We start from the raw sequence: 11,909 nt of genomic DNA, 5'->3' as shown, positions 1-11,909 counted from the left end.
AACCTGATCCTTCAGGGCAGCAGCAGCTAAAGGCCTGCAGGAAGCTGAAAGCTGCTGCTGCATCAGCAGACCGAGGTTCTGATGGTTCTGGAGGCGGAACCGCTTTCCGACTGGCGGTCATAGCAACACTTTCTGCTCCCATCTGATTGGCTGGGTCGTTGTGGAACCGGATTTTAGCTCCAACAGGAACAATGCCTGAAATCCAGACGGCTCCTATCTGGATCTCTATAAAACTCACAAACAGAACCGTGTTCGGGTCGACTGGTGGTTCTGGATCCTGGATGAGCCCTGCTGCAGCCACCATGACTCATCAGGAACCAGAACCCAGATGGGTCCCATCCCTCAGTTTCCTCTTCCTGGATGAAATGTTCAACATGGCTCCTGCAGGAATAACATCAGGGATCCGGTGTCAGGTGTCCGACACCGGAACCAGGTCAGGACTGACTTCCTGTTCCTGTTTTTCAGATGAACATCATCGCCGCAGGGTTTTATGACGGCCTCATGATTTACGCCCGCGCTCTGAATGAAACTATGGCGGCTTCGGGAGCCAGACCACCGGGGAGAAACATCACCGCCAAGATGTGGAACCGAACCTTTACTGGTGCGTGACCAGAGATTCCCGATCGATTCCTGATCGATTAATCTCTGATTCCTGCTGGATCTTCTTTCAGTGTCAGAGGTCAGAGGTCAGGAAGGTTAGCACTCTGTGGTGCAGGTAGAAAACTGCTGTGTCTGACATCTGCCCTCGGGATGCGTCGTTCCAGCCGGAGCAGTCTGGTGTTCCTCAGGGCTCTGTTATGGAGTTAGATTTGTTTCACAATTATTCAATCAAAAAAAAATTCAAACAAAACAATTTTAAAAACTTTTTCATCATAAAACATTTTTAAAAACAAAAAAATGTTTAAAGAGCTTTTTGAAAAATTTGAAATCATTAATTTTTGTTTGAAACTTTTATTTTTACATACCGTGTTTCCCCGATTGTAAGACGTATCGGGGGCTTCAGGGGGGTCGGCTAATATAAGCCGTACCCCGAAAAGTAAGACATACGTCTTACTTTTCGGGGAAACACCTCTCATCTAGCTGCGCGTCGCCTCCTGCCCACGTCCGCATTTTATGGTTAAAACAAAAAATTCGACAATTTTTTTCCAATATAAGACATGCCCCGAAAGTAAGACATAGTGGGGCTTCTGGGGATAAAAAGAAAGTAAGACACTGTCTTACTTTTGGGGAAACACGGTAACAGAATTTTTTTTTGATTGAATAATTGTGAAACAAATCTAACTCCATACTCTGTCCTCGGCACGCTGGGATTCTATGGAAGTTGTTGTTTGGGAATCTTCAGGCTGTTCTCGGATCCAAACAGCTGATTTAGCTTTGGGTCTCAGAACAAACCGTCCAGGTTCTCTGGTTGGATAATCAAAGTCCACCTCATTTGTCTCTTATTGTGAAAAGTTTGGCTCAGATTATGCATTTCCTGTGCATGCTGTTTGCTTCCTGTTTGGGATCATTGCTGTCTTCATCACGCTGCTGGCTTGGTTCAAGCTGCAGCTCATTCAGCACAGCGGTCCGTCCACTAAAACATTCCTGCCAGAAGCGACCCGGTTTATTTCAGCTCCAGAACCAACCTGGTTCTGCTGGTGCCTGGGCGGCTGCACCCGGCACTGAGCAACCTGGACTGTTGGTTCTGAGCCGAAACAGCTGATCAGAGCAACGCCGGTAAAAACGTTAAAGGGTTAATAGGGCAGCCATGTTGATTTCCCGGAGGCAGAGGTTCAGAATTTGAAGGCGTTCAAACAGGAAGTCAAAGTTCTTTCCGTCTTATTTTATAACTGAAGATGACAAAGTTACTGTGACTGGAAAACATGATACTGGCCCTTTAACGGTTTCTGTCTGAGGAAACCAGCATCATCGAGTCGTTGACTCCTTCAAACTGAGCATGCATGAGGCAACCAAGGAGAGGAAAAGAAATAATTTAACAGGAAGAAACCTCCAGCAGAACCAGAACCGGGCTCAGCACCGGCAGCCGTCTGGAGGTTTGAGAAGGTAGAGCAGAACTGATGTGGGATTATTTTCTATGTTCATTAAATTAAAAAACAAACAGCAGGAGAGAAAACACCATCAGGTGATGGCAGCATCATGTCAGCTGATGCCCCGCCTCCAGGAAGAAGTCAGCCAATCAGAAGGCCAGACCAGGTGAAGCACCTGAGGAGAGCAGATAACTGGAGAACATCAGTTTGACTTCCTGTAGCATCATGACTACACAGACACTCCGCATGACCCCGCAGTCCAACCGCAGCTTCCCAGGTTCTCCATGATGAGCTGCTCCAGAACCGGGTTCTGGTTCCGGTTGATCAGATCCAAACAGACTGGGAGCGTCAGAGGTCAGATGGAGCTGGAGACGATGACCCGTCAGAACCCGACCCGCTTCTGGGTTCTGTTGGTGGGAAATCAAGCTTCAGTCTTCCTCTGTGGTTCTGGTTCTGACTCAGAACTGTGAATGGATCAGAACTGGTCAGGAGACTGGAACCCAGGTGAGTCCAGGTGAGCTCTGCCCCCAGCTGACCTTCACATGACCTTGTTTTTTTTCTCTTCATTCCTGGAAAGCAGTGCATCACGTCCAGGAACACCTGGACCTCATGAGGCTGTTTACCTGAGACCAGGTGACTCCAGACTCAGCATGATGCGGCTTTAGTGAAGCTCAGACAGTTAAGGCCGATGCATTAGCCAGACATCCACCATCCATCCACACATGGAGGCGTAACTCGCCCGGCGCCGCCTCCCGTCTCAGTAAACGTGTGTTCAGTCTGTCGTCCATCGCTCCCAACTTCTGTTTGAACGGCCTGTTTACACCGATGTCCAGCGGTGGGAGTTCTTCTGTTAATCCTCCCGGAATGACAGCAAACTCAGAATCAGTTTGCTTCACTTCCTTTTTCCCAGTAGCAGTGAGACGGGCGCGCATGGAGTCGCAGATGAACAGGGACGGTGATGCGTGGAAAAACCGATCTGGTTTTTACCGAGGCTATGCTGCAGAACTCGGACAACAATCCCTGATTGGTTTATCGCTGCCAGCGTACTACTTTACGCTTTACGTCTCTGTGTCACAGACAGATTTTGGAATTCAGTGCACACATAAGGTGCACCGGATTATAAGGCACACTGATGATTTTTCAGAAAATTCAAGGCTTTTAGGTGCTTTATAGTCCGGAAAATACGGTATTTAAGATTTAGCACCTTATGTTGACAACAGCTAAAACCAATGCTAGTTGCTAGCGAGCAGCCATCTTCCCGCTGCCCTCCAGCAGGAACATGGGGCCGGGATCTTGCGCGTGTGACGTCATGCTGCAATGGGTCCACATGACATTTTTTTTTCTTATAAAGTGTTTATTTGATGTTATAGTTGAAAATTTTTTCAAATCTTAATCCAGATTATTCCATAATATTACTCCAAGCACTAAAAAGCGTGTTTGTTTTAAATGAGGAGTTTTACTTTTGAAAGTCTCTTCTGTCGTTTCTGTCACTAGAAACAGAATTGTCAATTACAGACTAATTGCCGTAATAATTTTGGCTTTAAATATAGCAAATTGCATTTTTAAATTAACCAAATCCCTTAGTTTAAAGATATTTGTTTGAATAAACTATTTATTAGTCATCAGAATAAATCCTTCTATTGTTTACTTGAACTATCTTTTCTGTCCTGCAGAACGTTCTGTTTGATGGCAAGACTGAACAGAACAGTTCTGGTTCTGTAAAAAAGAGGTTGTTTTAGTTTCATTTATCTCCATCTTCATTCTCCACTCAATTTCCAATACTTTATACCCCCAAGACGTCTTTATGTCTTAACGACGTCTTTACGTAAAGTTGATCAGATCCATTGATTAACTGATCAGTTTATCAGTTAATCAGCTGATTTTCAGTTAATCAGTGGATTAACTGAAAGGTTAATCCACTTTTCAGTTACTTGTTTGCAGAAACATACTTTCATCACATAAATAAATTTCAGTTTATTGAACCAACTAAAACTCCAAGCTCTTAACTAGCTGGGAGCTAATTATTTAGCTAGGAGCTAGCTGCCCTTGGGGATAGCTAAATATTATTAGCTTGGAACTTAATATTTACCTCCAACTAAATAGTTAAAATAAGTTTCACAGTACATATTTAATTAGCAAGCTAAATACTTATTTTGAACCTTAATATTTAGTCAGTTAATTAAACTGTGACATTTAGTAATGACTAGACAACATGGAGAAAATATGACTGAAAAACGAACCTCCATTTTCCCTCTTATGACGGGCTAAATTACCAAATTACTGAAGTTTTGACTCTGTAACTTAACCAACGGCAGTCCGAATCCTTCCGGGGGACTCTACATGGTCCAGTCTTGGGTTCTGTCGGCGTGGTTCGGATCAACAGCTCCAGAACTCTGAGAAAACCTCGGGCCGTGTCTTGTGGGAAATTCTGTTCCCTGTGAAATTCTGCCCCCTGTGTCGGGAGCGCGCATTGCAGCCAGAGAGGTGGATCCGGCGGATCTGACCATTTTCACGGCGCTTCTGATCGATTTCTCGGTAAAAACTACTCATATAATCATGTTAATGTTGCAACTTTCAGTCTAATCAGCAGCTATCAAAATAAAATAAAATAAATAAATAAACGGGGTCTTCTGTGGAGGTATTTTTTCGCTGTTTTGTGTTATTTTAAACGCGAAGAGAATCGATCATTTTTCAACTTTTGTCTCTTAAGCCTGACAAATAAAAGTCAGTCAACAAACACAGGTTCCCAACACGTAGTGTGCATTTATAATTTTTCATTTCTGATACAAGAGGAGGGAAGCTGGCTGATAGCAGGGCACCAAAATAAAGACTTCCTGAAAATATCAGTGTAAACCTTTTGGTAAATCCCGTTCTAATGTAAAATATGACAGATTACTGGATTAAGGAAATGTCTAGCATGCTATCACACATAATAATTTTTGAGACTGACTTTTATTTGTCAGGCTTATGAGACAAAAGTTGAAAAATAATCAATTCTCTTCGCGTTTAAAATAACACAAAACAGCGTAAAAAGACCTCCACACAGGACCTCGTTTATTTATTTTATTTTGATAGCTGCTGTTATGTTTTTTTTTTAATAATCAAAAAGAAACAGCCCTCTCCCACTTGATATTTGCCTTGTTTCACATCAAGTCAATATGGAATCAGATCCCATTTTCAGCTCAGGTTGGGTGTAGATGGATGCTTGTTTACTCATGTTTATATGACCTGATGGTTCTGGACGGTTCTGGGCCTTGTGTACTGACCCACAGTTTCTCCCTGTAGGAAAGTCAGGTATTCTGGTTCTGACTCGGCCCGGAATAAATTGAATGTTAGGAAAAAATCCCGGCTGCCTGGAAGCACAGAATAAATGGGTCCGGAAGGTTCTGTCCAGAACCCGATGATTCTGACCGCTTGGCCTCTGCAGCAGGAGGGAGACCAGTTCAGCATGAACAGTGATCCTGGTCCAGAACCGGCCGGAACCAATCCAGGATGTTTTCAGTCTCAATGTGTTTTATCTCCTGGTAAAATAAAGGCTAATAAATCCTGCTGAGCCATATGACCCAACCGGTCCTCTTGTTGCCATGGCGACCTGCAGTCCATCAGAACCTGGGTCCATCAGAAAGAAAGGGGACGACTCTTTTCTTTTTTTGTTATTAAAGTTTTTATTATTTCAGAACATATATATGCATAACCCCTCCCAGTCCTCTCCACACCCTCACAAAACAAAAAATACAAATAAAACAAAGCAATACAACCAGGTCAGCGCATATCAAATTAATAAACGTTTCACAGAAGATTGGCATATACAAATATCCTTGATGCTAGCAGAAACAACCACAGTAAACAGAAGTAGTCACTCATCAGTATTTTCCAAAACAGCAGTTCAAAGGAGTTTACAGGAGAGGAAACAGTTCCAGGATTCTTGAAGTTTTCTATGTCATTATTTAGCATTTGTTGACAATTCATTCCACATTAATTCCAACTAGTGACGACTCCTTTCTGAACCGAGCTGCAGCAGAATTCACCAGAAACAATCTGGAGGTTCTTCCTTCAGAACCAGAACCACAACCTATTAACAGCTCTGTAAAGACATTGTTATTATTCTGATTATTCCAGCCGGGTCCAGTTTATCGGCCCGGAACATGTCAGCATGTCTGTGGCAGAACAGAGACCAGTAATGACCCGTTTGGATCCAGACCAGATTAATCGATGATCCAGGCATTAATAATCTACTCTGGATTTAAAGGATCTCAGGGTTTTGGCTGTTTTTCAGTTTTCTGGAAGTTTGTTCTAGATCTGTGGTGCATAGAAGCTGACTGCTGCTTCTCCATGTTTGGTTCTGGTTCTGGATGCAGAGCAGAACCAAGCAACCCTTGTGGTCCGGTTGAGTTGGACCTGTCGGTTCTAGAACCTGACCTGCGGTTCTGTCCGTCCCCAGGTGTGGCAGGTCCGGTCCAGTTGGACGTGAACGGGGACCGGGAGATGGACTATGCTCTGTGGGACTGGGACTCCAACCGCAGCGCCTACTGGGTACAGAACCAGAACCAGAACCCTTCAGAATCACACTCTTTCCAGCTCTGACCAGGTTCTGTTCCCCTGCAGGTGGTTCTGACCTACAGCAGCTCTGAGCAGGATCTGACCAAGGTACCCGGGTCGGCCCGGTTCTGGCTGGGCGGAACCAGGCCTCTGGACGTTCCCTTCTGCGGCCTGAAGAACGACAACCCAAAGTGCCTCACAAGTCAGTGGACTGGACCGAACCTGGGTCCAAACATGGGCCAAAACCGGGTCTGAACAGGGCCGAACCAGGTCCAAAAGCAACCAGAACAGAACTCACTGACCCGGATCCCACTGGTCCAATGTCTGGTTCTGTCAGAACCAGAGGTTCTCCAGACCTGAGTTCTGACCCGGGACCTGGTTCTGGTCCATTTGGGACGGTCTACATCAGAACCTGAACCGGGAATGTGTTTCACCCCGCAGGAACCATCACTGTCCACCAGATGGCGTCCATCCTGGTCTGCTTCCTCATCACCATGACGACCGCTGTCGCCATCTTCATCTACAGGTCAGAGGTCACCTTCACTGACCAGAACCAGAACCAGAATCGGATTGTTTCCGTGTTCAAAACTAGAACTGCTTAAACTGGTTTCAAACTGGTCCTTAAACCCCCAGTTCATCGGTGGTTTAAGGACATTGTCCAGGTTCTGGTTGATGACGGGTCACAGGATTTATTTGGACCTGTACGGTTCTGGACCAGCTGGACTCTTTGGTTCTGGTCCAGGTTTAACTGTTTTCCAGGTTTTGGATCTTACATGACCCAGTTTGAGTCCAGTCGGGTCAGAATTGGTTCTTGATTTGGACCAGTTCCATTTCGGTCTGGTTCAGGTTTGGTTCTCACTGAACTGATCTGACCTGGCAGTACCCCGGCTCTACCTGGGTTAGCTGATTCAAACTGGTTTCAATCAAGGTTATCTCCAGAACCCTCTGTCATTCTGACCCATGGATCTGACCCGTGGTTCCGACCTGGTTCTGGTTCTGCAGGAGGCTGAGGCTGGAGCGGGAGCTGGTGGCTCAGCTGTGGCGAATCTCATGGGATGATCTGCACATGAGCAGCATGGAGAAGGTTCTGCGGAGCGGCAGCCGGGTCACCCTGTCACTGGTGAGCTCTGGAACTGCCGCTGGTCAGCAGAGCAGGAAGTTCCCAGTCATTCCACTTCCTGCTAACGAGAAGCTCTTTGCTCCGCAGAGAGGTTCCAACTACGGATCCTTAATGACCGGAGACGGAAACCTGCAGGTGTTCGCCAAGACTGGCTACTGCAAGGTGAGTCTGGCAAGGTGAGAGGAAGGTGGCCTTCATCATCCTCGTCGTTCCCTCAGCGCTCCTTCGGCGTTCCCTCAGTGTTCCCGTCTGTTCTCTCTCACAGGGGAACATTGTGGCCATCAAATATTCCAACAGGAAGCGGATCGAGCTGAACAGGAAAGTTCTGTTTGAACTCAAACATGTGAGTCTGTCCAGATCATCTGAAGACGTTCTGTATTGGAGCATCAGGCAGTTCTGGTTCTGTTGGACCTCCAGAACCGAACTGACCCAGACGTGTTTCTGTTCAGATGAGGGACGTCCAGAACGAACACCTGACACGGTTCATCGGGGCGTGCATTGACCCGCCGAATATCTGCATTGTCATCGAGTACTGTCCCCGAGGCAGCCTGCAGGTACGCGCACCTTGTCGTCCTCCTGTCCCCACATGTCCTCACTTGTCCCCACATGTCCTCAGGACATCCTGGAGAATGACAGCATCACCCTGGACTGGATGTTCAAGTATTCGCTCATCAACGACATTGTGAAGGTGAGCCTCTTCCTGCGCACCACCCGGTCTCCAGGTGGGACAAACGCTCAGTACCCATCTTCGTCCTCAGGGAATGGTCTTCCTTCACAACAGCGTCATCGTCTCTCACGGTAAACTCAAATCGTCTAACTGCGTCGTGGACAAGCGCTTTGTCCTCAAGATCACCGATTACGGTCTGACCAGTTTCCGATCTGACCCGGACTGCGTCAGTGACACTCACGCCTACTACGCCCGTGAGTTTTCCGACTTCTCCATCGCTACCGATGGCTATAGAAGAGGCACGGGGCAAACTTTGTCAAAATAAAAGACCGAGCTGACCTTTCTCTGGGTTTTGTGCAGAGAAGTTGTGGGTGGCTCCAGAGCTGCTCCGGATGGAATCTCCGCCTCTTCAGGGGACACAGAAAGGGGACGTGTACAGCTTTGGGATCATCCTGCAGGAGGTGGCGCTGCGCCGAGGAGCCTTCTACCTGGAGGGGGCACTGCTGAGTCCCAAAGGTAAACCACAGCGGGTCCACAGGGTCCCACTTCCTTCCGGATTCAGGCGTCTCCTGAGCATCCCGGTGTCCCAGCAGAGATCGTGGACCGGGTGATTTTGGGCGAGTGGCCCTGCCTGCGGCCCACCATCGACCTGGAGGACCACAGAGAGAGTCCGAGTCCCAACGAGTCCAAACCCGAGCTGGGCCAGCTGATGCAGCGCTGCTGGGCCGAGGAGCCGACCGAGAGACCCGACTTCAACCACATCCGCCTGCTGCTGCGCAAGCACGGCACGTAAGGGCCGAGACACGGGCCTGGTTGTAGGGGGTGAAGTCTCCTAGTTTTCCAGCAATGAGCTCTGACACCAGAGAGCCGAGCTGCTCTGGATCAGAACCTTCTGATACATTCTCACTGGAACCCTGTTTATGTCAATAACAGTAGAAATAAACTGCTGCCCTCTGCTGGTGGCTCTAAGGAAATTAAAAAAGTTGTCTGATAAACATCTACTATCATGAAATTCCCTGTTAAATTAAACAAATGTTTATTAAAGTGGTCGGACAGAGCAGAGTTACAGCTAAACGTTTGGTAAACTCTGACATGTTTCTGCTTCCAGAGAGTCCAGGAACAACATCCTGGACAACCTGCTGTCCCGCATGGAGCAATACGCCAACAACCTGGAGGAGCTGGTGGAGGAACGCACCCAGGCCTACCATGAGGAGAAACGCAAGGCTGAGGCCCTTCTCTACCAGATACTGCCACAGTGAGTACTATAGTACTACTACAGTTATCACTGTAGTAGTACTATAGTCAGTACTGATCCTGTGACCTGGTTGTTGTCATCTGCAGCTCGGTGGCAGAGCAGCTGAAGCGTGGAGAGACAGTTCAAGCTGAAGCCTTTGACTCGGTCACAATCTACTTCAGTGACATCGTTGGTTTCACCGCCCTGTCTGCAGAAAGCTCCCCCATGGAGGTCCACAGCCCCTGGACCTTTTGCTATCTGAAAGCAAAGGCTGCAAACTCTGGGGAACTGTTAGCGTAGCTTACATTAGCTAAGGAAAAATGATGGAAGCAGAGGAAACATTTAGCCTAGTCAAACATAAACATTGTTAGAAAAAGAAAACTATTAGCCTAGCTTAAACACAGGAAGCTGTTAGCCTAGCTTAAACACAGGAAGCAGAGGGAAGCCTTGCAGCTGTAAACAGCTCCCCCTGTCTGCAGCTGAACTATGCCTCCTGTGTTTCTTCCATGTTTAGTCTGAATCTAAACCCTGAGATCTGTGTTTCTGTAGGTCGTGACTCTCCTCAACGACCTGTACACCTGCTTTGATGCCATCATTGACAACTTTGATGTTTATAAGGTGAAAACAGTTGGCGTTTGGGTCAGAACAGGATGAAGGTAGCTGGGATCAGAATTAGTGGATCTGAACGATTCACCTTTTGATCCGGTTGAAGAGGAAGGAAGTCATTCTGTCAATTTTAATCATGTTAAAATAATTTTCTGCCACATTAAAAAACAAAACTAAAGCAGCAGACTTCCTGTCCCGCTAACAGTGCCGTTGTCCTGCGGCGCCCCCAGGTGGAGACCATCGGTGACGCCTACATGGTGGTCTCTGGGCTGCCGGTGAGAAACGGGAAGCGGCACGGCAGGGAGATCGCCCGCATGGCGCTCGCCCTGCTGGCCGCCGTCCGAACCTTCAGGATCCGCCACCGGCCGGAGCGGCAGCTGGAGCTGAGGATCGGGATTCACAGCGGTGAGGATTTGGACCGGCGTTGGGGACGGACTGAGAATCTGATCCTGGACGGACCGTTGGACTTTCCCACAGGAACCGGAAGACGCTTCTGTTCACGGCCCAGACCGGCTCTGATCCGCCTCTCTCTGCAGGTCCGGTGTGTGCCGGAGTGGTGGGTCTGAAGATGCCACGCTACTGCCTGTTCGGGGACACTGTGAACACGTCTTCACGGATGGAGTCCACCGGGGAAGGTGAGCCACGTCTTCGACACACCTGAGATTGGACTGGAGTGGTACCGTCCCCTGCTGGCCCAACAGAAGGTCCTCCAGGGTGGACCGGAACTGGTACCGACAGCAGGTGTTTACAGCCGTCTGTGTTTGTATCTGCAGCGCTGAAGATTCACGTGTCGTCGGCGACCCGCGACGTCCTGATGGAGTTCAACTGCTTCCAGCTGGAAAGCCGGGGGTCCGTCGACGTCAAGGGGAAGGGAACCATGACCACCTATTGGCTGCTGGGGGAGAGCAGCAGCCAATGAGGATGCAGTGCTGACGGAGGGGGCGGAGGATGGAGGCGGTTTGGTTGCTTCCTGCCGATGGAGGATCGTTCTGGTTCTGGTTCCGGTCAGATCCTGAACTTCTGGAGGAGAACCGGAGTCGGATGGATGGAGGAGAAACATTCCCATCACCCGAAGGAGGAAAACGGACCGGGACCTTTTTGCAGAGCCTGATCAGGAATCAACATTTCCCTGACCTGGTTTCTCGTTCCAGCAGCAGTTAGTCTTCCTGCTCTCCATCAGAACTGACTCTGTTGGTTCTGATGACCCGGAGTTTCATGAAGGTGGAGCTCTCTCCCGCCTCCTGGTGGCCGCACGACAGAAATGACCTGGGGACAGGCAGCCACAGGGGGCAGCACAGGGCTGGGACGGACCGGTTCTGTTCAGGCTTTTAGAACCCATCTGTCTCCATGTAGAACCATCTACAGAACCAGATCAGAACCTGCTTGGCAGTTATCCTTTAAATATTGGATGCATTTCAGACGGGTTCTGATCCAGCAGGTCCGAAAGGTTCCTGCTGCGGTTCCGCCTGTTTCAGGAAGTTTAGAATAAATTGTGAAAAAAATAAAAACATGAAGAAAATTTAAAAATAGATCAAATAAATTGTTGTGTTGGATTGCATCGATCCGGTCCTGTTTGGACCTTCATATCCGAGTCATCCAGTCCATCAGATCCGCCACTTAGAGTCTAACCGGGTCACAGGAAGCTGGACTTTCTGCAACCCAGATTTCATCCAATACCTTTTCTGGTTTTTCCACAATCCCAGAGACTGGACCCGA

At 48.1% G+C, this 11,909-nt stretch overlaps 1 protein-coding gene across 2 annotated transcripts in view; it reads left to right on the top strand.

Annotated features, from left to right (window-relative positions):
- Window positions 1-11,701, top strand: part of LOC106912820 (atrial natriuretic peptide receptor 1-like) — a 19,457-nt gene extending 7,756 nt beyond the window's left edge. Inside the window, exons 5-22 of one of the 2 annotated variants that reach the window (XM_088014252.1) lie at window positions 466-601; window positions 6,469-6,560; window positions 6,633-6,768; window positions 7,008-7,092; window positions 7,569-7,686; window positions 7,774-7,848; window positions 7,952-8,029; window positions 8,136-8,240; window positions 8,303-8,374; window positions 8,445-8,607; window positions 8,714-8,869; window positions 8,947-9,142; window positions 9,462-9,608; window positions 9,695-9,818; window positions 10,137-10,205; window positions 10,424-10,598; window positions 10,730-10,828; window positions 10,967-11,701. In XM_088014252.1, coding sequence (XP_087870378.1) covers window positions 466-601; window positions 6,469-6,560; window positions 6,633-6,768; window positions 7,008-7,092; window positions 7,569-7,686; window positions 7,774-7,848; window positions 7,952-8,029; window positions 8,136-8,240; window positions 8,303-8,374; window positions 8,445-8,607; window positions 8,714-8,869; window positions 8,947-9,142; window positions 9,462-9,608; window positions 9,695-9,818; window positions 10,137-10,205; window positions 10,424-10,598; window positions 10,730-10,828; window positions 10,967-11,112 — 2,172 coding nt within the window. In that variant the 3' untranslated portion in view covers window positions 11,113-11,701. Of the gene's footprint in view, window positions 1-465; window positions 602-6,468; window positions 6,561-6,632; window positions 6,769-7,007; window positions 7,093-7,568; window positions 7,849-7,951; window positions 8,030-8,135; window positions 8,241-8,302; window positions 8,375-8,444; window positions 8,608-8,713; window positions 8,870-8,946; window positions 9,143-9,461; window positions 9,609-9,694; window positions 9,819-10,136; window positions 10,206-10,423; window positions 10,599-10,729; window positions 10,829-10,966 lie in introns of both variants that reach the window. The other variant, XM_088014251.1, reaches the window with a different exon arrangement.
- Window positions 11,702-11,909: the final 208 nt, after the last annotated feature.

Source organism: Poecilia mexicana, unplaced genomic scaffold, assembly GCF_051168715.1.
Source record: "Poecilia mexicana isolate PSO_F unplaced genomic scaffold, ASM5116871v1 scaffold_16, whole genome shotgun sequence".
NCBI lineage: Eukaryota > Metazoa > Chordata > Actinopteri > Cyprinodontiformes > Poeciliidae > Poecilia > Poecilia mexicana.
Note: the sequence above shows the minus strand (reverse complement) of the source record. Positions and strands in the feature narration are given on the sequence as shown.